Here is a 26,024-nt window from a genome sequence, read left to right as displayed (position 1 = left end):
AACCCCACGCCTTCACTTTTAATCTCTTTCTGCGCTTTGTTGGTGGTCCATACTCTATAACCCTGAATTTGAGTCCATGATCATCTATGCTATAGACACGGACAAAATTTTGTGATTTGATATTGTTACAATAAATTGGTTATTTTTTGTTTTTTGGAAGAAAAAAAAATATTAACTTTTGCTGGAATACACCATTTAATTTAATTGTACATTAATATACCGATAGAAAGAAACTAGATCGCGCGAGGGTCAATATTGAGCACAATATATTAGCAATTCAGGAAGCCAAGCATAGAAACGAATAAATGCGTGGAGGGGACGAGCATTATCAAAGGCGGGTAAGGAGGTTATGATCAAGTCTGTTTTACAATCTATTCCTTCATACATAATGAGTATTTATCTTCTGCCGAGTTCAGTGATAGATGATATTGAGAAGATGATCAATGCGTTTTGGTGGGGAGGAAGGAGTAACAACCAAGGGATTAAATGGATGGCATGGGAACGTATGACATGCCCCAAAGAGTTTGGTGGAATGGGGTTTAGGAATTTCAAAGCTTTTAATATCGCTATGGTAGCTAAGCAAGGATGGAGCTTTCTGTCTAAACCTGAATCTCTGGTTGCTAGAGTTTTTAAATCGAGGTATTTTCCCCGTTCTTCATTTTTGGGTGCTAAACTCGGTAATAACCCGAGCTTTGCTTGGCGGAGTATTTGGAATTCGCGTCAGATACTTTTACATGGATGTAGGTAGACAGTTGGAAATGGGCACCAGGTCAGCGTGATGAATGATCCATGGGTTCGAGGTGTTCAAGGTAGCTGGATTCAATCCCCACAAAGCCAAGGTGTGCATAGCTTGAGTGTGTCTGATTTGATAGCTGACAATGATCGAGTTTGGGATGTCGATAAGATTGAATCTTTATTCCCAGATGATATGGTGCAAGCTATTCTCGATACACCACTGTTTGCAGAAGTTCATAATGATAGAATATCGTGGATGATGGAACGTAACGGGAGGTATACTGTCAAGACTGGTTATAAACTAGCTATGATGGAGTTGCTACATACTAATCGATTCCATGTTGAAGGAGAGTGGCAAAGAATTTGGAAGGTGAATTCCCCTCATAAAGCTCGTAATTTGTTATGGAGGATTTGCAGGGGATGTGTTCCGACGCGTCTCCGATTACAATCACGACATGTACAATGTGAGGTGATTTGTCCCTGGTGTGATACGGCTGTTGAGGATGATTGGCATGCTTTTGTGGGTTGTACGGTGGCACGTGAGAGTTGGTATTGGGCAGGACTTTCGACTGTGCTGCAATCGCGAGTTAGAACTATGAGCAATTTGGCAGATTTTGTTTTTGATATATGTCGCTCAGAAAGCCGAGACATTGCTGGTCGGGTGGCTTTACTTCTTTGGCAGATTTGGGCTGCACGTAATGATGTCATTTGGAATGACGCTCATCATACATCAACGAGCATTGGGAGGATGGCACTAGATGCATGGCAGCAATGGCAAGAGGTTCATAAACAGCCCTCACTACCGGTTGTACAACACGGGCATAATAGAGTGCAAGGCAACAACTCAGTTTGGGAGAAACCGAGCGAGACGTGGTTGAAGTGCAATGTGGATGCCGCGTTCCATGACCGTAACCATATTACAACTTTTGCGTGTTGTGTTAGAGACTCTCGCGGGTAATTTATTCGGGCTCAAACGAAATGGCAGCAGGCAAATATGACAGTTTTGGAGGGGGAGGCAGTAGCCTTACTCGAGGCCCTTCACTTTGCTGATGCAAACAGATGGGACCGAGTTGTCTTCGAGTCCGACTCATCTACTCTAGTGCATGCTCTATCGTCTCGGGGTCATGGTGATTCAGAATTTTGTGCTATTGTTTCTAGTATTATTTATCAGTTAGCTTTACATTCCAACTTCGAGGTGAAGTTTATTAGGAGACAAGCGAACATGATTGCTCATACTTTAGCTAGGGCGGCCTGTTCTTGGGCTAGTCACCGTATTTTTGATTCTTATCATTCTTGTATTGAACAATAGTTGATTAATGATAATAGTTAATTTTGTTTCGGTCAAAAAAAAAAGGAAGCCAAGCATAGCATTTTTTTTTTTACCAGAAATTCTTGTGAACTTACGGCCAGTGCCGAATCTCATAACAAACTAAATTTAGTCGATGTCAATTTGATATAAATAAATATGAAAAAAAATAGATATACGTGTCTCAAAATTTAGTTTGTTTGTTTTCTCTAGTTTTTGTTAAAATTGATAGATTCAAGAAGTGTACATAAACAGGTCATTTTGACGATAAACGGTACATGAAAGTTTATGATAAACTTTTTTTTTTAAATGGAAAAACAAATATAATAAAATACAATACAAGATATATACTCTAACAAGGGCGTGACAAGGGCAAAAATCCCATCCAAATGAGTCCAAAAGTTCACACTCAAGAACAATACAAAAGCAAAATCTATGTCCAGAGAAGACAATCCAACATATAAGAGAAAGAACAACTCCAACAAAAAAATCAACAGGCCAACTAAGGAGAATATCAATAGACAAAGATAGGGTTTTATGTCCATTTTGAGGACTTAACTAAAAACCATTTTCAAGAGAAGAATTAATAGACTCGGTCATTTGCCTAATTGTCGCAACCTTATTAGAGAAAATAACCATCATTTTGCAACTTCTCGACTATACACACCATGAAATATCAAACTATGGCTCTCTCACATCCCACTCGAACCATATGAAGACAATCGAGAAATCACAAGTAACAAAGAGATGGCGAGTAAGAGCCCCTATCAAAAAGTTGTTGTTAAGAGAAAACAATGACCTTAGTTTGGACCCAAACTCTTCCAAACGCAAGACAAGATCTAGATTTCCTCGCGTAAAAGGAACTCAACCGGAGGTCAGGAAGCTACGAGGGACAAATAAATAAAAGTTTACCAATATAGATACCCGGGGGATCATTCACCGAAGACCATTTGTCCTCCTCTACCGATATAGAAACCACGCCAACCATAATAACCAAAGACCAACTCGTGTTCCAAAGCAAGGAGAACTCTCCTCTGCGTAAACTCTGAAACCGATTTGTCGCCAATCCACTTATCAAAATTTCTCACAACTGTCTCCTGTTTATTTGAAACAACAAACAACCTAGGAAAGCGATCTCTCAAGGCAAGATCCCTAACCCAAACATCCAACTAGAACGAGGTTGTCAACCCATTTCAACAACCATAAGGCTTTGAGAGAATCATCCCAAAGCCTAAACAACAAGCTTTCCTACTAGAGAAACATCTCGCAGCCAACTAGCTAATGTTGATTAACCCAAGGGCGTCTTCCCTCGAGAGAGGAACAGATCTAACTACCATGGGTAGCACTTTGGTGACATACCACAAGGTCAAACATTCCGCAATTGCTCTCCACCTCCATTTTCTTTGTAAAGTTAAATTAAAAGGAAAATGTTAACTAGTGCCACATGCACTAGTTACAAATCCCTAGCCCCTAGTCTACCATCCTTCAACGACTTTCATATATACCTTGTCCACGGAATTTTCCGCCCACCCTTCCCTCAATTTTATCATAAACTAATTAATGAACTATAACCTCCGAGATTTGGTCAACATACATCAATTTTTATTGATTCAACTTTTTTTTAATATATAGGACAGAAAGAGTACATATATATTTAAATGTTAGCTAGTAGTACATTATTAATCTTCAAGATTAGATACTGATTCAGCTTATTACTTCATGTGAATCATTCATCAATTAATCATCATGACTACTCATCAGATCTCATCACTTTCTTGGGCAAAATGACAAAAAACAATTTACTTTCACCATCTGCGTGGTGTAAACAGGCAAGTAAATATGATGAGTCTGAAAAATGAAATTATTTGTATCCTCAACCACTTATTCTCCTCCTTATTCATCTGTAATCATTTGTTATTTTCACATGGCTAATTTGTTCAGATAGAAAACATGCACACTACTATAAACTTTAATTGAATTTGAGAAAAGAACGGGTATTGTCTCCTAAATCATTTGTCGGTATCTGTCCTATATGGAAGGACAAAATTGTGGTGGGATCCTATTTCCTTTAACATTGATTACCATAGAAACCCAATAGGCTCAAGAAACGAGGCTTCCAATTTCCATTATTAAAATAGCAAAAGGGTCCTCAATGATGGATTACGCATGAAATATTGTTACTAGCTACCCTAAGCCTAAGTCAGCTTATATACTACAGTAACAAACAACATAATAGTACAACTTTTATGAATAAATAAAATTTGTCCTCATTTTAAATCTTTATTTTTCCCTTATTTCTATTCAAACAACATGGAAAAATATCAAATCAATTGTCTTAACCAAAACTCTAATACTAGAGTGCGAGTTTGAACCTGCAATCATCCACTTTTAAGCACCAAGTGTATGCGAGTTTCGCCTCTAAGCTTTTTTGAAAAAAATAATAATGAAATTAGTTTATTATAACTAAGCTTACATTTGCTGTTTCTTCATAGCTTGTTTGTTATTATGCATAAAAACTTTAAAAACCTGTCTCTTGATACCAACTTGAGAACAAAACTGTTGCACTTCTTGTTCATCATGTTTCTGAATCTTCCACCCAATCTTTTCAGCAAACTCCATCATCCTATCTTTTTGTTGCTGTGAGAATTTCGTCCGTACCCTCTTCTTCAAAACCGGTTGCTGCGGCGTTTGTATGGAAAATTGTGCACCAAACATGTTGAGATCTTCACTTGATGATTCAGCTGGAACTGATCCAAAAGTCATCATCATGGACGGTGGAACCTGTCCAGAACTAGGTTGTGAAACTCTTTGAGATGACGAAGATGGTGTTGGAAGATTAAGGTGACCGTTGTTGTTGCTATGATGATAATTAGGAACATGCTGAACATGTTGTTGAGGAATACTATGTTGTTGTTGGATATGTTTTCGATGGAAATTACGGTGACAATCACAAGCAGCACATTTGAAATATTGTGGGGTACCTTCTTCACCGCTTGGCATGAATTCACCACATCCATCTACCACGTGGCTTCCCATGCTTGCCGCGTGGTTTCTCAGACATTCTCGGTAACATATTTTTGTTGTTGTTGTTGTTGATGTTATTTGTGGTGGCTGAGGTTGTGTTGTTATTGTAGAAGTGTTTGTTGTTGTTGTTGTTGCAGCCGTTAGATCTGGATCTATGGCAGGTCTTTGAGAAGAAGGTGCAAGATGTGGTGGTGGATAAAGATTAGTAGTAGTAGTAGTAGTATGGTTAGGGTGTGAATTTTGAGGTGGGTTATTGAAGACTAATGTGTGAACTTGAGGTGGTGGTGGAGTTGGTGAAGAAGAAGAAGAATCTCTATTGTAACCTAAAGTTGTTTGTGACATCTTTGTTTCCATTAACAAAGACCTAATTAACCTTTCTGTGTGTTTGAGATCTATATTAGAATAATATATATCTCTCTTAAACTATATAATCTGCATATTTTTGTGGTTTAATTATGGTTGTGGATGCTAAACCCTAATTCATCCCCATCCAATACTCCAGGAATATAAGCTACTAAACAAAGAAGATATATATGATTACTAGCAGTAGCAAAGATAGTAAGATACTATTATTCTTTAATGTGTGATTATCCTGATAAATGATAATCCCACCAACCGAATTTCACTAATCAATCCTATTCTCAGAAATCTAAGGAAGTGCTTTAACTGTTTATATAGGACCACTAATGGGAATATTGTTCTGATTATTATTTTTTATGGGAAATAATTTTAGGAAAAAGGGGAAGTAGAGAATATATAGTACAAAAAATATGGTGGAAATCTAATCTAATCTAAGTAAAAGTAAAAAGAAATAAGACTCACCTCCGTAGGTAGATTAGATTAGATTAAACTATAAAGAAATTTTAATTGTACCAGTTAGATTGACATTGGGAGACACAAGGGAGGATAAGGGTAGATAGAGGGTATCTGGAAAGGGTAATGTTGTTTTGATTAAGGAAAGACAAGTGAAATGTTAGTGTTGATAATTTTGGTTTTATTATGGGGAAATAGAGAGGGCCTAGTATAGAATAGAAGGCCTTGTTGTTCCCTAGCACCCATCAAGACCCATGAAATGAAAAGTGAAAACAAAGTGTAGAACTAGTAGAAGTGAATAGGGGGAGGGGGGTATAGGGATGATGGTTGTATTGCACTGAGAATGAGAATGACTGAATGAGTGGTGAATTTGTCTTGCAGAACTACCGACAAGGTCTTGTTGGTCCTCTTCTGCAGGGCAGCACCCTGGTCCAGGTTTAAATTATTGTCCTTCACAATCTATTTCTAATAGGACAAATATAGATAGACACCCTTTTTTCATACCACTTTTGTACACACCTTATGTGGGAGGGTATTTTGGTAATGTGCAACAAATGATATGTAGTTATTTTGGATCCACATTGCCACATGTTGCATTTATGTGTAGGGGTTTAAGGGGTGTATGTCACATATGTGTGTCTATGTATAAACACTCTTTCTACAATACCTCATGAAATCGGTAGAGGTTTATTAAACCGGTCTTGCTAACTGTTCTGGGACACCGGTTAAGGAATCCTCAAATAAAAATTTTGCTTTGAAAATATAAGTTTTTATTTTTACTGGAGTCATATAATTACATTACTTTTTAATAAAAACTTACTTGTTGGCAGGGACATGCGTTATTATATGGAGGGATCGGGGTTGGAACCCTGGACACCCCACTTATTCACCTTGAAAAAGGGTGAATTCTAACCATTAGGCTACTTGACAAAAAAAAAAACTTACTTGTTTTGCTTCCTTAACCGATGTCTACACCTGCTTATTAAATTGGTTTATTTGAATTTATCTACCAACTTAAATTTAAGGTAATTGTCTGAGAGAAATTATAAAATTAGTTATAAAAAATTTCACAAACTTTTTTTTGGCCTATTTTTGTAAGTTATCCAATATAGTTTACACAAACAGTCTTATTACATATACAAATACAATTTAACTTTATTTTATTTTTATAAAATTAGTTTATGTAAGTTTATATATATAAGCACTTATTATAATAAGTTTATGTACACTTATTATGGTAAGTGTTTGTACTACAAACCGCAAGTAAGTTGTTTACCCAAACAAACCGATATGCATTTTTGATATTATAATGAATTTACTCAAATGTGCTTCAGTTAAGGTGTTTTTTTTTTGGTAGTGTTCAGTTAAGGTGATTATGCAAAAGTTAAAAAATACAGCATTTGAAAAATTAGAATGACTAATCTTTATTCCGTCAAATTCACCGTGGTACCAATTGCAATAATTCAACCCTACTTAAATACTCCTATTATCTTTGATTGAATGTTTGTCCTAGATCAGGCTTTTTATCTTAGAGTAAGATTTGGAAATTATTTGAGTAATGTAAGTTCTTATTTTGTTTCAAGTAAAAAAGTATTTAATTTTATTTATAAAAAAGTATTTAATTTTTAAAGTGTATATGGAAGTCATCACATTTGTTTTAGTTACAATGCTAAAGAAAACAAGAAAACAAAACAACGGAAGAAGAAAAAAAAACAGAGAGTTAATATTTCAAAAAGAAGGTTCCAGCCGCATCATACTGTAAGAAAAAGAGAAGATCTGTCGGAGGTGAGTCTTGACGAAGGAGCTCAAGATTGAAAGAAGCATCGAGCTTAGCCATAAAATTTTCACATTGGTTCCTTTCACGAAGGGTATACATAACTAGGCATGGTAATGGGGTGGGATGGGGACGAGCCCATACATTTACCTGTTACCCTACCCATATCCAACGGGGATGAGAAATCGAATCCCATGCTCGTACCCGACGGGTTCGGGTATCCCCGAAATGGATAAATTTTTTTAATAAAAGTATTTTTCAGCCCCGAGTGCAATTTTGTAATGCATTGTCCAGTAAATAGATGATGGTGATCGATGATTATGGTGAAGGAGAAGAGAGAGGCCAAGAGTGTGATATATATGGAAGGAGAAAAGAGAGAACTATGATAATTGAGGGTCATCTGAAAGACTAATACTCTGACTGTGTGAGTGAAATGATATAGGGTTTGGGTTTCTATTTATATAAAAGGGGTGATAAATTAATTTTCTATATTTGGGACGGGTTTGGGTATGGGTTCGGCATGGGTACATATATCCCTGTTGCTCGTCCCGTACACGCGTTTTAAAATCGAGGAAAACTCAAACCCATACCCAAACTCAGTCAAAGCGGGGAAAACCCGTCAAATCGAGTTTGGTTCATATGAGTATCCGTGGGTATGAGATTTGTTGTCATGTCTATAGATAACTGAGATATTTTTCTACCGAATTAAGTCTTTTATAAAATTTCATGGAGGGGGCTTTGATGATGTTAATACCATGTAAAGAATAAGAATAGCAAATTAGATCATCGCTACCTATCTCTTTAGCCAACAAGAGACCATGATAGATGACATAGAGTCCATCTTACATAAATGGAATTAGATCATATCTTAACTCAATACTTTAGGACCTTCGGTATATAAATGACTTCTCACTTACATTCTTCATCTAATATAGGGTTTACTCCCTTTTTTTTTTTAAGGAAACTTACTGACACTTGATACACCAACAATATTATATATATATATATATATATATATATATATATATATATATATATATATATATATATAACTAAAGTTTAGATAAATAACTACTACCTCCGTCCCTAATTATAAGACCCTTTTGAGAAAATTTTTTGTCCCTTTTTATAAGATCCCTTTGCTATTTTCAACTACATTAATTATTTCTTTACATACATGCCCTTATTTATTATACATCTTTTTCTTCAATCAGCTATAAATAACATGTTGAAAACATAAACCAACCCTCTCTCTTAAAGGATAAAATTGTAAAAACTATAGTAATTACAAACATATTTAATACAAATATCCACTATCTTAATTCCCGTTATTTTTTCAAAAGGGCCCTATAATTAGGGACGGAGGTAGTATGATATTATAAAATTATTTTTTGACTCAACTCTTGATTGACATAGTCATAGAAAATTGCATTATTGGATGGTATTGGTGATTCCCATTTTGGTTACGTGTATTCCCAACCTTTTGGCGTTGGATTGGAATGTTCAAGTTCATCACATTTGACGGAAAGGAACCACAAGTGCTCTCTTAATTGCCAATCATGTTAACATTTAATTTATTTTTGACACATTGATCATGATTTGCAAACAATGTAAGAAAATTTCCTTTAAAAAAACAATGTAAGAAAATTTATACCGACAGTTTATCGCAATTAAACTCTATAAATATATCTTAAATAATGTTAATATATTTAAATGATACCTTTATAAGAATATCATTCAATTAATTATTTTTTACTTATATTTGATTATGTAGTTATTAAAATATCATTCAATTAATTATTTTTATCAACATAAACTTGGATATTTTACTTATTCTAATTGAGACAGAATGAATTACATTTTTTTTGGTAAAGTAATGAATTACTTCTTTACTTGTAGGTTTTGTAAAAAGAAATATTCCTTGTATTATTTAAATTTAATCACTAACGTAAATATTTATATTTTTGTAAAAGGAAACGTTAATTTTAAAATAAATAGATTTTATTAACTCAAAGATAATCATTAAACCTAAAGATATTTTGATATTAATATACATTAAAAAAAATGAGGATAGCCCACCATCTTCTACAAGATGCCAAGAAATTAAAGGGTGTGATCAATTTTTGCTGGGCCACTCCATAGCACTTGTCTTGCTGCCGTGTGTCAGACACTACTCGAACTTGTTTGTGTTGTGGTGGTCACTTTGTGCGCCTGCTGCTGCATTATCTGCAACCCACTATTTCCTTGGACCGGATCATAATGTTTGTGACTTAACAATGTAATTATTGATGCTATTTGCTTCTGATTTGTGGTGATCATAACGTAGGTTTGTGTCCAGCAAGAACATATGAGATGGAAGTAGGAGTATTTGCAAACATCCCGAGTCCCGACCGCTAAAGTCAATTAAAGCACAAAGAGAAGGCATTGAAACCATAGATAGTGTATGTTGGTTTTTGGATTTTTAAGATGTTATATTTGGATTTTTAAAGTATATTTTGATAAAGAATACCTTGAATACTGCCGAAGAAGTTATCGGGTTGATTTACGATTAGATCACTCTTCTTAAATGTTTCGCGACGTTGTTCAAAATACAGATAATCAACCGCGCCGATTTTAGTATAAAACAAAATTCATCGTTTGATTAACTACTATATTGTAGAAAACCGTACGAGAATTACACCTTCAAATATGACTGTTATGACAACTCGAATTTAATTGTAAAATCACTCTATTATGTTACTGTGACAACTCTTTTAGAGTATTGCGACCACTCATTTATGGTGATACCACCATTCTAAACTCCAACTTCTCCAAAATCAAAGGAAAACATACTCATCAAAATAAATTATCGAAGGGACATAAATTGTTGGAGGGACCATCCTCTTAAGGCTATTTTTGATTCTGAAGGGACATTATACCTTAAAAGGGACTATGGTTTTTAAAACACTCTTAATTTTGAAGGGACATAAAAGAAAGGGAGAAGTGGCTTGAAAATGCATCAAGCAAAAAGAGGGAAAATTAATGGTGAAAGAGCTATCGATAACTCAATAGAATTCTTTGGTGTGTTTTTTGAAATTTGAAGCTCTTAATAGGTATATATACACATTTTTACCCAAAGTCCTAATACTTTAGTATTTTGCCATTAATTTTTTTATATAATTTTAGTATTTTGCCATTATATTTTTTATTTTGTAAACAAAAAATGGTAGTGGCAAAAGAGGGAAAATGGTGAAAGAGCTATCGATAACTCAATAGAATTCTTTGGTGTGTTTTTTGAAATTTGAAGCTCTTAATAGGTATATATACACATTTTTACCCAAAGTCCTAATACTTTAGTTTTAGTATTTTGCCATTAAATTTTTTTATATAATTTTAGTATTTTTCCATTATATTTTTTATTTTAGTCCCTATAAAAGTTTCAATCACTACTTTTGGTCCCTATTTTTAATTTAAATTTGGTATATATTAATAAAATTATGCATAAATGAGTAAAATATTCTAAAAAAAATTCCCAAAAAAAATTAAATTTAAAAAAAACAAAAATTAAATATGAATTTTTAACCGTAAAAAATATAAAAATTCATATTAAATTCATGTTTTGTTAAAAAATTCAATTTTTTTTTGGATAGATTCTTATAATATTATGAATTTTTCTGCAAAATTTTATTCAAAAATATGAATTCTACATATGAGTTTACTTGAAAGGAGAGACCAAAAGTGAAGATGGAAAAAAATTTATGGACTAAAAGTTGAGGAAATTTTTTAGAATGACTAAAATGAAAAATTGACATATTTATAGGGATCAAAAACATATTTAACCCTAAAAAATTTGTTGCCTCGGCCACTGACCATGAGTGGTGGTTCTTCCACGTTATTAACGATGGAAATACTTTTTTCTATATAGCATTTTTTTAGTAGTGTGTCTTTTTTATGGTAGTATGGTCTAAGCAAAGACACCATTTCCTTGATTTCTACGTTTTTCGCAACAAAGCTACTTTTTATCTTCTGATTTTCTATTTCCTTTCACTTGATTAGCGTTGGTGGGTTGATTTGAATTATGGGGTAATAGTCACTTTGGTCCCTGAATGTGTAGCAAGTAATCACAATAGTCCTTCAAAGTATCAAAATTCTAAAATAGTCCCTGATTGTCCACTTTGTTAGTCAAAATAGTCCCTAAAGCTTAAATAACCATTTAATACTCACAATAACTCTTTTGATATAAGGACTAAAATGACAATATGTAAGTACGTATAAGGACTAATATGACAATAAGTAAGTCTATTGAAGGAGTAATATGACAATATTAAAGAAATATTTTAATATCAAGGACTATTTTGACTAACAAAGTGCACAATCAGGGACTATTTTGCTATTTCAATACATTGAGGGACTATTATGACTACTCGTCGCTCATTCAAGGACCAAAGTGACTATTTCCCCTTTGAATTATATGTCGAATTCATTTATCCTTCCCCACTTTTCAGGTTGTGAAGCCCGAATACGAGATATACAATACTACACCGATACGCCGATATGGAAAAATTTTAAAAATCAAGATACGATACGGCTGGGATACGTTAATAAAAAAATTATATAATTAAATGCACAATATAATAATAACCATTTTTTTAATATGCAAATATATTAACAAACAAAGAAACCCCACCATAGGCTTGTAGCACATCAACATAAATAGTAATCTCTACTAAAGTAATTACCATAACCACGATATTGGTTATATAAAACAAAAAAATGTTTCTCAATAAATAGTTTGTTACATTAATTTGTTACATAACACTTTAAAACATAGCAGCTAAAATTTTAAAAAATAAAATTAAAAGCATTAGAGATTTATGTAACAAATCAATATGTTTTTGAAGATTCACGTAACAAAAAAAATCATTCAAAAATTAGGTAACAAATTAATATATTTATAGGGATGTATGTTACAAAAATAGGAATTTATTCACAGACTAATCTTTTATTAATTTGTTCCATAAAATTTGTTTTGAACGAAAATTTGATATGAAAGTTTGTTTCAAAAATATCTAGAATTCATCGTATATGAAACAATTTTCAATTTAAAAAAAATCATATATGTTATTGGTTAACCAAACAATTCATCTGACATCCCTTTTATGCAAATGTTCAACAAACCACGATTTATCATAAAATTTGGCAACATAGCTAAATTGAATTCAAGTATTAAAATTAGATATTCAAGAACTATATGACTTCTAATATATTTGTGCAATCCTTCAGGGATGCATATCATTGAATTGAATTCTTGGGGAATTCATGGAGAATAAAAATTGAGTTTTTATGTTATTCAATAACTACTCAAAATCAAATCAATTCTTTGTGCAATCCATTAGGGATGCATCACTATTGAATTCTTCAGGAATTCATGGAGGATAAAGATTGATTTTTAAGTTCTTCAAGAACTATGTGATAAATTTAAACCATAAAATCAATTCTCCAAGCAATCCTCCATAGATTAACGCTTTTGAATTCTTCAGGAATTCAAAGAGAAAAATATTAAGTTCTTCAGGAACTACGCTGTTGAATTTTTTAGAAATTCACAGAGAATAATATTGAGTTCTTTAGGAACTACGATTTTGAATTCTTCAGGAATTCACAAAAAATAATAGTGAGTTCTTCAGGGACCACACTTTTGAATTCTTCCAGAATTCACATAGAGTAATATTGAGTTCTTCAGGAACCATATAATAGATCTCTTTGATTTTGTAATATGAGATCAATCCTTATGCAATACTTCAGGATTGCATATGGAATAAATAAACACAATAATATAATACAATTCACATAATAATGATTTAATGTATCTATAAGGCGCTGATTCCAATTGATGGAATTGTAACAGTATAGTCTATAATCATCGATACAAAAATTAAATTTTATTTACATAAAAAATAGATTAAGAAGAATTGCATACCTCAATTGGTTAGAGTGTGGTGCTGATAACGTGTTATGAAACTATTAGAATAAGAACAAGAATAAAGAGAAGTAGAGAAGAAGAGAGAATAGAGAGAGAAGAAAGAGGATTATATTATTCTCTTGTTATCTGCAATTAGGTTACATATGAGCTCTATTTAAAGAGAAATACAATGACTTGGGGAGCAAGCACCAATGACTTAGGGAGCAAGCACAATATGGTCCAATAAGCTAATAGTATGATCCAATAATCCAATTGCTATACGGACATTCACTTATAATATTCATAACAAATGATATATAATAACCCAATATATATAGAGTTAGGATCCGTTGACACCTGGTGTCAACGGATTCGTTGACACCAAATCTCAACCGTAGATTTTATTTAATCAAAAGGTTCATAATTAATTCCCATTTCTACTTGGTGAGTATCCTTTCTCTCGTTCACATACTATTACTTTCACGAACTTTGCTTATCCTATTTCTGCATATCACACCATTTCAAGTTTCATATCTTTGTTATCTCTCTCCTTTTTGTTATTGTTATTATGATTGATTATTGTCCAGATTCCCCCCTCTGACATCGGTTGCAAATTATGTCTTCTCCGTTTCAATATATTTTACGGTTCTGATTTGGGAATTCAAATATGAATTTACGGTTCCAATTTGGGAATTCGAATATGAAGGGAGGATTATGATTTATTCCTCTGAATTCAATTTGAAAATCATGGTCGATCATTATCAACATACTGGATCATTTCATAAACTCAATTGCCAAACCTAAAATCACACAAACAAAATAAATCACATCAAAAATATCCATACAATCTTGTATTCACTACCTTCCGCTCGTGTTGCTATTGTTTTCATAAATTTTACATAAATTGCCTTCATCGCCTGGAATCCATACGAGTAATTAACCAAGAGGGGATAGAGATACAATCAGGAATAATATTAACACGCTGTGTGTGGCAGTGTAAAAAAATTCCAGAAGAAAATAATAGTTTGTGAAGGAGAGAAAAGATACTCACCAAATAAAAATGTGAATTAATTATGAGCCCTTTGATTAAATAAAATCTACTGTTGAGATTTGGTGTCAACGAATCCGTTGACACCTGGTGTCAACGGATCCTGACTCATATATATATATATATATATATATATATATATATATATATATATATATATATATATATATATATATATATATATATATATATATATATATTGTAAATCTATATTATGTTGATATTGCATACGAATTAAGTATATTAATATATGTTAACAAAATTAAACAAGTATCTAACCCATATAGGTTTGCGTAGTGGTTATCTTTGATGGTCAAAATTTTAAGATTAGAATAATCCCTCCTAAAGTGTTTGATATGATCTTGCTTTTATTTGCGAGTTAATTGTTTGACCATTATTTTTTCCATCGAGCTTCTAAAATAAAGTGCTTAGACGAATTAAGTATATTCTATTTATATTTTAAAATTTAAAATATGTCAACGTGTTTTTAGACGTTTTATGGGATTTATATATTCTAAAATTCAAACCGCATATGACGTGTGAAAAGCTCATATGATGGAAAAAGAATAGTCTAATTGTCTACCCTAGATCCCTCCCTGCACTGCAACCCCTTAACTCGGTATCTAGATCCACTACTGATTTTTTTTAGAGAAATGATAATTGTACAACCATTTTTTAACAACTTTTGTGACAACTTTATCTCTCATACTCACATTATAATTTTACTTTATCTCTCTATTACTTTGGTTTCTGTGCCAATACACACTTTTCTTTGTAAAAATGTGATTGCCCATTTGGTTGTCACATAAATTTATGTTCAAATAACACTACTTTTTTTTTTAATAGTGCGACAAATTCCTTTGAAGACCCAAATTCTAATAATAATAATTTTAAGGCCTAAATTTTTAAAATTAATCAGTATTTTGAAGTGTTTAAGACGGACCTACCCAGATATGTGGGTTAATAAAGTGCTTACAAAAGAAGATATACTTATGTATTTGTTCATCTTATTATAGAATCAGAACAAATTTCTTACACCAACTAGAATGCAATAATAGATATCCTTATTAGGCATAATCCAGAGTGGAAAGCTTGATATTCTAATGATACTAAGATATCTCTATTTTTATACAATCACCTAAACTTAAACACGTCTCTTCTCATTAGCCTCATGTGACTTTGTTTTTGTTTTTATATTTTATAATGTAATCACGTATAACTTTGTTTTGGGTGAAAAAAGCCACGCGTATGTACATCTTGGCTATGATTAGGAGGAAGTCGGCAACGAAATCTTTCTTACAGAACTAAAATTTGAAGGTATTGTTGTGTACTTACTACGCTAAAAATAAAGGGTCGATGTTTTTATGATTATGGCTTGAAAGTATTAAAATTCATTTAATGTGCTTGATATGATAATTCTTTTTTTGAAAGACGAGATAAATATGATAATGATGAGTATGATTTATATATAAACATAAATAATTGTATAAATATTATTTCTCTTTAATTATATCAAACATATAAAATGTTCTCGTGAGCTTAGCAAAGTTAGTAAGAAAACCACAGACACAAACAAAAAAAACAAAATATCAAACATATAATACGACTATTTTTCCCTAAACATTTTGTACACTAGAAGTGCTAGCAAGCTTAGTTTGCAGTCTTTCGATTATTCCTCATTGTATTTGGAACATTATCATGAATATCATTGTATTTGGAACATTATCATGAATAAGATGCCTTGAATTTGTTTGAATAAAATAACTTCCTTTGCAATCTTAAAATTTTTAATTCCTAAGATTGCAAGTAAAGGAATTCAATTACTTTAAAAATTTCAAATTCTCGTATATTTTTAAATTCTCTGTCCAAACATACTCTTAAGATATTGAGTTTAAATTTTCTCAAAATAAAAGATTCGTAAAATTAACAATAGCTACATTTAAAAAAAAAAAAACTCTTGCCCAATTTATTTTCAAAATATATTCATATTTTTCACTTACTAATATATGCTTCCTTAAAGCTTCTTATTTCTTTTACACACTCTATCGTAATTTCATACCAAATTTTAAAATGCCAAGCAAAAAATAAATATTCTCTATTTGTTTTATTTGATGTAAACACCTCATTAAGATGAAAAATAAAAACACAACATACAAAGACGAAAAATAAATACAAACAAAATTGTGTTAAGACGACGAAATAATGAAAAATACATGAACATCACTTATTTAACAAAAAAGAAAAGAAAAACAATTTAAAAAGATGAATTAGATCAAAATAACTCTAAATCACCAAATTTTTGTCACGTTATTATCAAATCAACCGCCCATAATGTCAACTCGATAACCTAATCTTAATTTAAGTTTATTAAGGGAACGACTAGGGCCACATAATCAGGTTTACGATTCTTGACAAATGATAATACCGACCCAATTAGCCACCGTTTTGCCGATTGTGAAGTAGAAAAATCCTTGAACATCATTTAAGATTAGGTGCATGTCATGCATGATTATTAGTAGAACGAAAAAGAACAAAACTTTATATAAGTACAATGCATAATTTTTTGTCGTCTAGTTCTTGTCTGATTGTGGTGTGGTGTATCACACAGATTGTTGATTATGTGGTGATTAGTGATTACTACAAAACAAATGATGCTTATTTGATCCTTCATTTTGTCTTTTTTAATTGTGGTAAGACTAAGAAAGGTTCTTTTCTTTTTCTCTTTGGTATTTTCCTTTAAATAGATGTGACGGCGTATATAATCGGATCGAGACTTTTTGTTTTGTCATCTATTCGTTTTTCCTGCTGAAAATTAAATAGGCTTAATAGCAGTTTTGGCCCCCTATGTTTACAGAAGTTGCGATTTTGGCCCCCTAACTAAAATAATTCGATTTTGGCCCCCTATGTTTTGCCCCCTTTGCACTTTTGGCCCCCTAGACCAATTTTGAACAAGTCAATGCTGACGTAGCGCCACATGTGTAATTTTTTTATTTTAATTATAAAAAAATAAAAAAAAGGTATTTTTTTAATAATTAAAAAAATAAAAAATTACACATGTGACGCCACGTCAGCATTGACTTGGTCAAAATTGGCCTAGGGGGCCAAAAGTGCAAAGGGGGCAAAACATAGGGGGCCAAAATCGAATTATTTTAGTTAGGGGGCCAAAATCGCAACTCCTTGAAACATAGGGGGCCAAAACTGCTATTAAGCCAATTAAATAGTCGTCGATTAATGATTCTCACGATAGAGAAGGACTAATAAAAAATCAAGGTTTGTAATAGATTTGTAATTTAATGATTCTCACGATAGAGAAGAACTAATAAAATCAAGGTTAAATTATACCAAAGTCCTTTAAGTTTAAGGTTTGTAATAGATTGGTTTAAATTATTTTGGTCACACATAAGTCCTTAAGTTTGGGGTTTGTAACATATTAGTCTTTAAGTTATTTTGGTCACAAATAAGTCCTTTAAGTTTGTAAATGTTTTCGATTTAATCCTTCTACCACATCATTGTTTGGTTATTAGAAGGACTAAATCGAAAAAGTTTACAAACTTAAAAGGACTTATTTGTGACCAAAATAACTTAAAGGATCAATATGTTACAAACCTCAAACTTAAAGGACTCATGGTATAATTTATCTTAAAATCAATTCACAATAGTTGTTTTCCAACCAAAAATAAATAAATCACAATAGTTGTTTCAGCAAAAAAGCATGTGCACAAAACAATAAGGACGCAGCTTCAACTGAGCCCAATTAGAGTTTTTTTACCATAAAATAATCTTAATTTAAATGATAAATTAAGGATGGTACAATCAAATTGTCTACGAGTAGGGTTATTTCTCTTGCATATTTTGAAAGTCATGTACATATTATCAATATACATAGTTTCAAAAGCAAAAGGTAAATTAACAAACCAAACTTTGTACCAAAAAAAATAATTAACAAACCAAACTCTTAATCCTAACCATCAAACTAAATTCTCCCACATATGATCAACTTTCAAGAATAATAAAAGATCCATGATCTTTAATTGAATCCATCCTCAGGAAAAAAATTGTTGTCAGTGTTCTTTCATTTCAACTATTAGTGGTCTTTAAAATGACAAATTCTACTACAAGTTGACAACTCATTTGTAAGGCTGAAAGCATGTTGAAGTTGGTGATAGCCACATTGAGCCCCTTATTACGACACAGATAAAATGAACCTCTCTCGGATATTTTGCCAAACATATAGAGTGCACACTTGAAGCAAGTTGAAAATAACAATAGCGAACATGCAAGAAAACAAAACAACAAAACCATAAAAAACTCCAACATAATTTTTAGATCTCAAACCGAGTAGTGATGTAGGGACCCTTGGAGATCCTTTTTGCAGATCGAATTGAAACCGTGGAGGCTAGATTTAGAGGTGGTGCATGAGGTGGACGATTAATAGGAAAGAGGTCTGTAGCACTAGTTTCAGACCGAGCCAAACCATTCCTTTAGGCTTTAACTATATATTCCATTTTTGGAATACTAGATCGCGCACCCGTGCTATCGCACGGGTCAATGACGAGCACAATATATAAGCACAATAAATTAAAAACATGTTAAGTATAATGTAATTGAAACTTCATTGCAGCACCACATGAGTACAAAGGCCAATCCAACAACCAAAAAAAAAATAAAAAAACACTATCAATGATCCATATTTGGCCCTTATATACTCAAATAACCAAAAAAAACTAAAAGTATAAGCAAATATGGCACATTCATGTTTGCACATAACGAAATACAATTGAAAGTTAAATAGGTTCCAAAAAACAAAGTGATGACAGAACATAAGAATTAGCATCCCTCCTGAAACTACTAATTCTTTCAAGAAAATTACGTGACAGTTTCAATTTTCACACAACACTTTTGGCACTTTGGCGGTGGCCGCATCTTCTTCACCAAGATCTACAACATCCAATTAGTCCACACTGGCAGCAGTTCTCTTAACAATGCCTTTGTTAGTTGGAGTATTTGTTGAATCATCCTTATGGTAACACCTTCAATTGTTAAGGTAAGTTAGTTAAATAGATCTAGAATTATATGCTAGTAAATAAATTAAAATAAAAAATATATACCAATGGGGCTTAATCAGCCAACTGACACACAACTTCTTCATATTGAGCTTCCTCTTCATCATTGGCAAGCTGAACAAAATTGAATTATAGATTAATTGATACCAAAGTGATTAACAAATAATAAAATTCGGTTACTATATATATTAATGTACATTTATCCCATGCAACGATAGGAATTGCTTGGTTATCTCCTCATCCTCAGTCATTTTTTTTAACTGTATAGCTGCGCCAATTCCGACATAAGTTGGCGTCACTCACTTCAACCCTAAACAACATCCGTTTGTCGACACCCATATTCAGTTCTTGAGGGTAGGCAACAAAGATGCTTCCCTAAATAGACAAAATAATAGACATGTGTGTTTCTAAATTCAAAAAGATAGAGACATATACATTCTCATGGGGCAAGAGTAATTTGAAAGTGGGCATTCCTAGAGATTGTGCTTGACTTTTAATCAAAACAATACCCAACAAAATATATCATCCAGCAGCAATAAAAAGAATTGAATAAAGAAGATCGATAACAACAATTTTAAAGATACAGTATCATGTCAGTTCAAAGAATTTTGGTTTAACACCATTATCCAACAAACCGAGGCCAAGAATATACCAATCTTTCCAATCATTTCTAATTAAATGATAAGCATACATATATACAAAGTGCGTTGCAGCAGCCGCACCTATGCTTTCTAATTTCAAGTCTGACGTTCAGTTAGCATGACAATAGTAATATATTCAGCTGCGAAACCTGAAATAGAAGGTCGAAACTGCACAGGGTAAATTAGTGTGGACCATACATATAGTCCACACTAATGATAATGGCTGCAAGCTAATAGAAGCATATACTAATTGGAAGAAGATTTTCAACACATCAATTGCAGGATTTTGGTATCTCTGCAGCCCCTGTATCTGCTGAGTTTTCTTATAAAGCAGAATTTTTCGCAATCCACTTTTTCACATGATCATGTGCCCGAAGGGGACAATACACCACACAAAGTCATAACCAATGGCAAGCCGAGCAAATAAAACACCAAAATTTCCTACCAAAGACATGCCATACAAACCAAAAACAGGTTGCTAACTCACCAATACATGAACCATAAAACAACCATGGACACCTTAGGACTCAAACAAACAAAAATAGCAGCAGAGTAGAACTTTCTGCTGGACCAAAACCAGAAAATTAGCAGCATGGTAGAACTGTTTGCTGCACCGAAACCAGAAAATAACGCTCGAAAATAATCTAAAGGCCTGCTCATTACGAAAGAAGGAAACACCAATATGTATATCCAGGGCTACAAACAACCGGAATGCACACAAATCTACGCCTACCAAAATTTGTGGTTATCCGAAATAGATGATAGAAAGCAATAACCTGAAAACCTCCTGCAAACAGATCAACAACAGCCTTGCAGAAACCAAACAAAGCTTAATTAACAAATCACACCACCCGTCGTCTGCTCATCAAAGATCCTTCCTTTGCTAGACAATCAAACCTCTTGGTTTGTTTCCGCCAGGATATGGACAAATTCAACATCTTTCATAACCGAAATCAGATTTTTTTAATTTGTTACAGTAGAATCTCACTAACCACAAACTCTCACCAATTAAAAACAATATCAAACACAGGGTGGCAAGATTTGGTCGTTAATTTAAACCACAAAACAATAAATTAGCATTGGATAGAATACATATAACCTTAGCAAGTTGAAGCACGGACATATAGAAATAAAATTCATGAGCTATAACTAATGACCATCTCAATTTGCTTTCATGATAAAATAAAATATGAAGTAGCAGGGCATTAAGAAATATATTATCTTATCAATATCCTTATGCATCCTTAGTACTTGATTTCGTCAATATCTCTTTATTCACGATATCCTTGACAGTGTCTTTCTCAACATGACCAATAACATCTAAAAATATGATTTCATTTTCCAAGTATATATGAGAAATGAACTAACAATTCATGAAAATAAACAATTCAAAAGAGAAGAGTAACTAACCAAGTATCTGATCCTTCTTGCTAAAATCTCTGGAAAAGGCACAAATTGAAAGTGACTTTTTGGTATTTCAGTAGCAGAAGTAACTTTGAAAACAACAGTTCCTCCCATAAAGTTTAGTTTATATTTATGCTTGGTAATCTTGAAAGTAGGATCATTTTGTGCAGTCATGAATTTTTCAAAAAGATAGACATATACCTTCTCAAATAGTTTTCCAAGGGGCGGAAAAAAGTCAGCTAATAAAAGGACGACCAAGAACAATTACACATGTTAATCTACATAACCACATTGAAAAACAAAGACCAAATGAAGTCAAAATATGCATTTTGCAATCAAGTATTTACTTCTAATTTAGCCCAAACATAACTAATAGTCCGTTTACCTCAGTTAGTGTAAAAATGCTTCATTGGTGATTTCTCCTTCTATATCATTTTGCTGACAAAAAAATAACAGGGAATAAAAATAAAATAGCACCAAATGTGTTGTTTAGAGAGAATAAGAGAAAGGTGTCATTACACTTCAATTGATGCAACCGTCGCAGGCGACCTGCCGCTGCGAGCAGCATAACAAAAGTTTATTAGCAGGAGACTATTCATTGAACACATGTCTTTCCTTTGTTGCATTGTAACTTCAAGCTGCTCAGACCCTCTTCGACTGATACGTGACATTAGAAAACTTATCTGCAATTTAGATTTTATATTTTTAAAATGTATAATAGCATGGTTTTTATTTCAATTACCATTATTAATCATTACATGAAGCTAAATCATACTATAACAACTTTTGGACCCCTGGTTCTAGTAAGAGACCTGCTGCTACTTGTTCTAAAATCAATTAATTGGCCATATTTTACATTTTAAAGTTAATTGTTCAATTTAGACATGTGAACGAACACACATTTAGGCATTGAAGAATGCAAAAGGAGTTGAGACAATTTCAAATTCTAAATCAATCAAACCAATACTATATTTTTATAATCTTGCTAGCAAGTCATGGCATACAAATAAAAAATCAATCAAATCACTTCATGTCAAATGCTTCAAAAATAAGTTCTTAAAAATGCAAAGAAACATATCAATATCAACAAATAGAGAACAAAACAAACCACAAAGTTTTTAAAGTTACTATCCTACACATTGACACATTGCAAACTCTAATAAAACATCAATGGAGAATATACACATCTGAGTTATTGAATTAAATTAAAATCAATACAGTTGATCTAGTATAATAAATATAGTGATTGCGAAGATAAAAACAATGAAATAAATGATTGTACAATACTCACAACGAAGTCCTAACATAAAAAAAAGTGCTTTCATCATAGTGATGCCCTTAGAGCTCTCAACATTGAGAATCTGATCAAGAAAATTGGCCAAATAGAAATTAACTTCATAGACTGGAGAAACCATAAACAAATTCAGATAAATTATTTACTGACATAAATAAGAAAAAATAAGGGTTAACATCAAATCCTTACATGAAAATCCTTTGAGGAACCAATAAACCCTACATCTGTGATCATTTTAGTTATCTTCTTCTACAGTCTTCAATCCACCCAATTCACATTTCAATAACTTTGATCAACAATCACTGACATTCATAGCTAACTGTTGGCAAATTCATTTCAGAACAAATCAATAATGATAAATCAAATTTTCCAGAATTAATCAACCCACTACAATAATGAAAACGAAGAACAAAAAAAGATCAAATGATTGAAGCATAAGGAAATATGAAAATCGAAAAAAACCTGTAAAAATTGATCTCTCTCGTTAACTCCACCGCAATCCACTCTCGCTACCACAAACACCATCAATCTTTTCCTGAACTCGTGAACAAAGGGAAGATCCTGTCACAATCGCTCACTGAATCTCTTTCGGTTCCGCTTGTTATGCTGCCACCGCCGTCTCAGTTTCGGCGCTATGCATGAGTAGGGGGAGGGAGAGAGAGAGAGAGAGAGAGAGAGAGAGAGAGAGTTTGAATTTGTGAAGGAAAAATTGAAAATGGGTTTTGGAGAAAAGGAGGAAGAAGATATCAGTTTTGAGAGAGAGAGAGAGAGAGAGAGAGAGAGAAGAAGAGGCTGGTAATGAGAATGAGAAGAGAAAGGGAGAGAAGTTATGTTGTGACAGAGAGAAGAAAAGAAGAAGCTTTGGAGCAATTTGTCAATTCTGCAGTGTGAACCGTCCAACTCTTGTGCAGTGTGCACCGGCCAATGCTTTCCACCAAAAGGGTAAAACGGTAATTGGCAGACCAAATTGAAAAATCTGGGGTTTTCGCGCTTCAATGCCATCAGTACAAAATGGTATTCCTTGCATAGTGAATTCTAGGGCAAACTTGCAGCATGGTATTCCTTTAATAATATATAGATAGATATAGATATAGATATAGATATAGGTGAGCTAAATAAAACCTCTGCACACATGAAGCTCAATAGCCAAATCCTATCAAAATTTATGCAGTGTAACAATGCATAACGTTGTCCAAGAAGGAATCCTCTTACACTCACAACTAATCCAACTCAAGAATCAAACAAATACCTTGACAAGCTACACTTTGAAGTTTCAATAAAACTATCAAATCACCGTCAATTCAAACGTGCACTACAAGTAATTTAGTGTAAAAGTCGCGCATCTCGGGTGTTAATACCTTGATGTTGAATAGATAAAAAAAAAAATCAATGTGATGGTAAAGCCTTGTTGTTTTCTAACCTAATGAACTGGTCATTTGAGTTGGGCTCTCCCCTTGGTGCATAAGTCGTATCATACACACCCATACTAAATGCCTTAACATCATCTTCCACCAGCAAGTTTTCCTTCTCAGACAAACAAGACCAACCTAATTGATTTTCATTTTTCACTAAACTTTTAAATAGAAAACATTAATTAGTTAAATCTTATTACAAGTCAGCCAAATGTTCAAAACTAACGGAAGCAACAAAAAAAATGAAGAACAAAACGGTCAAAGACTGAATAGCAAAGTTAGAACTTGAAACACAACTTAAACAACATAACTAGACAAACATAATCCTTAACATAGTGTGGTAGCAACCCACTTGGGGTTGTCAGGTGATGTTGTTGGCTTGAAACTTTGAAATTTGCTCATTCTTAAAATCTCAGGTTCGATTCTCTTATGTGGTAGCACTAGGATTCGGCAAAACCCCTTTAGCTTCGACCTTGTTTCAATAGCATTCTATCTTGACGTTATTTAGGTAATCATTCAAGGTTGATTCTACATTAGAACCTTTACTATGTTATTGTTAACTAGTTCGTTCATTCATTCATTGTATTGTTACTAGGGAGGTTAAGGTTACATTATTCTTCTCTATACAAACTTTCTGGGAATACTTTCTTTTTTCCCATGTGAATTCAAGAGTTTAAGTAATTAAGTACTATCAATTTCATCAACTGTTTCTTTTTAGGGTATGGTGATTGGCTACTGGTCTTGGACCAATCCCTTGACTTATAATGTGCGAGGTAAATTTTAGGACCTGTTTCCATTTTCATTTCAACTACTAATAAGCATAAAAGAATTAGATTCAATATATTCCTCGCCAATTTTTTTTACAAATTTTGAAATCAAATCTAGCATTTTTTCCGGAAAATCTAAAAATATCCAAACATTATCCTAAAAATGCATTATTTCAAGCTTGTCTTCCATATCATCTCTATTACAATTGTCACTATATGAGTCTTCATTGTTCTTATTAGTAACTTAAAATGAATATGAATATTAGTAACTTGTCTTCCAAATTCAATATGGATTTAATTTTTTTTGAATAAGCTAAATTAGTCCAGTTAAATTGGCACCGGAGAGAATCGAACCTGAGATCTCGAAGAGGAGTTCAATATGGATTTACTATTTTGAACTTCTAATAAAAAAATCAATTTTAAAAAAGGGAAAACGAAAATATTTTCACAAGTAAATGAGGTGTTAATACTCTAACACATTAACTCAAAAACTCAAAAAGGATCAAGCCATTAAAAAAAATCAAGTAATTGATGCTTTCGTGCTATACTACCAAGATATTTGTGCATTCACACGGAGCACTTGTTAATTTGAACGTAAAAATATATCACTTATTAATCTTTTTTGTTAGAAATATGTTATTTGAACGATCATTTGTGTGACAACATATAGAACAACCAAAGACATATAAAGAAAAATATGTATTAACATAAAAACAAAAACAATAAAAAGAGAAAGTAAAAACACAGTGTGAGTATAAGAAAAAAATTATCACAATATAATTATACAAATATTGTTACTCTTCTT

At 32.7% G+C, this 26,024-nt stretch overlaps 2 protein-coding genes and 1 pseudogene across 10 annotated transcripts; 1 reads left to right on the top strand and 2 right to left on the bottom strand.

Moving 5' to 3' along the window:
* Positions 1 to 778: 778 nt before the first annotated feature.
* Positions 779 to 1,693, top strand: LOC146919986 (uncharacterized). The gene has a single exon (XM_085711087.1). It carries the CDS (start codon positions 779 to 781, stop codon positions 1,691 to 1,693), a length of 915 nt encoding a protein of 304 aa, XP_085567213.1.
* A 2,590-nt stretch (positions 1,694 to 4,283) lies between these two features.
* LOC146919985 (zinc-finger homeodomain protein 2 pseudogene) lies at positions 4,284 to 6,287 on the bottom strand (annotated as a pseudogene). Its single transcript, XR_015011649.1, has one exon. The product of XR_015011649.1 is annotated as a zinc-finger homeodomain protein 2 pseudogene (transcript).
* Positions 6,288 to 19,234: 12,947 nt separating this feature from the next.
* On the bottom strand, positions 19,235 to 23,916 carry LOC146919984 (uncharacterized). 8 transcript variants are annotated; one of them, XR_015011644.1, is made up of 11 exons: positions 23,503 to 23,910; positions 23,230 to 23,359; positions 22,266 to 22,429; positions 22,132 to 22,184; positions 21,948 to 22,024; positions 21,753 to 21,781; positions 21,119 to 21,662; positions 20,424 to 20,491; positions 19,899 to 20,011; positions 19,747 to 19,815; positions 19,235 to 19,668 (listed from the first exon to the last, which is right to left on the bottom strand). XR_015011644.1 is itself a non-coding variant. In XM_085713370.1 (5 exons), the coding sequence occupies exons 2-5, from the start codon at positions 23,272 to 23,274 to the stop codon at positions 19,590 to 19,592; spliced, it is 357 nt and encodes a 118-aa protein (XP_085569496.1). In that variant the 5' UTR covers positions 23,275 to 23,359; positions 23,503 to 23,903; the 3' UTR covers positions 19,344 to 19,589. The 8 variants fall into 8 exon arrangements, 2 of the variants coding, with proteins under 2 accessions (XP_085569496.1, XP_085569495.1); XR_015011643.1 differs by lacking the exons at positions 20,424 to 20,491; positions 21,119 to 21,662 and adding an exon at positions 23,038 to 23,107 and having other exon boundaries at positions 23,503 to 23,916; XR_015011645.1 differs by lacking the exons at positions 19,899 to 20,011; positions 20,424 to 20,491; positions 21,119 to 21,662 and adding an exon at positions 23,038 to 23,107 and having other exon boundaries at positions 19,430 to 19,668; positions 23,503 to 23,916.
* Positions 23,917 to 26,024: the final 2,108 nt, after the last annotated feature.

The sequence above is a fragment of the Medicago sativa genome, chromosome 5 (genome assembly GCF_051527215.1).
Source record: "Medicago sativa cultivar Bolivia chromosome 5, Bolivia_mono, whole genome shotgun sequence".
Lineage (NCBI taxonomy): Eukaryota > Viridiplantae > Streptophyta > Magnoliopsida > Fabales > Fabaceae > Medicago > Medicago sativa.
Note: the sequence above shows the minus strand (reverse complement) of the source record. Positions and strands in the feature narration are given on the sequence as shown.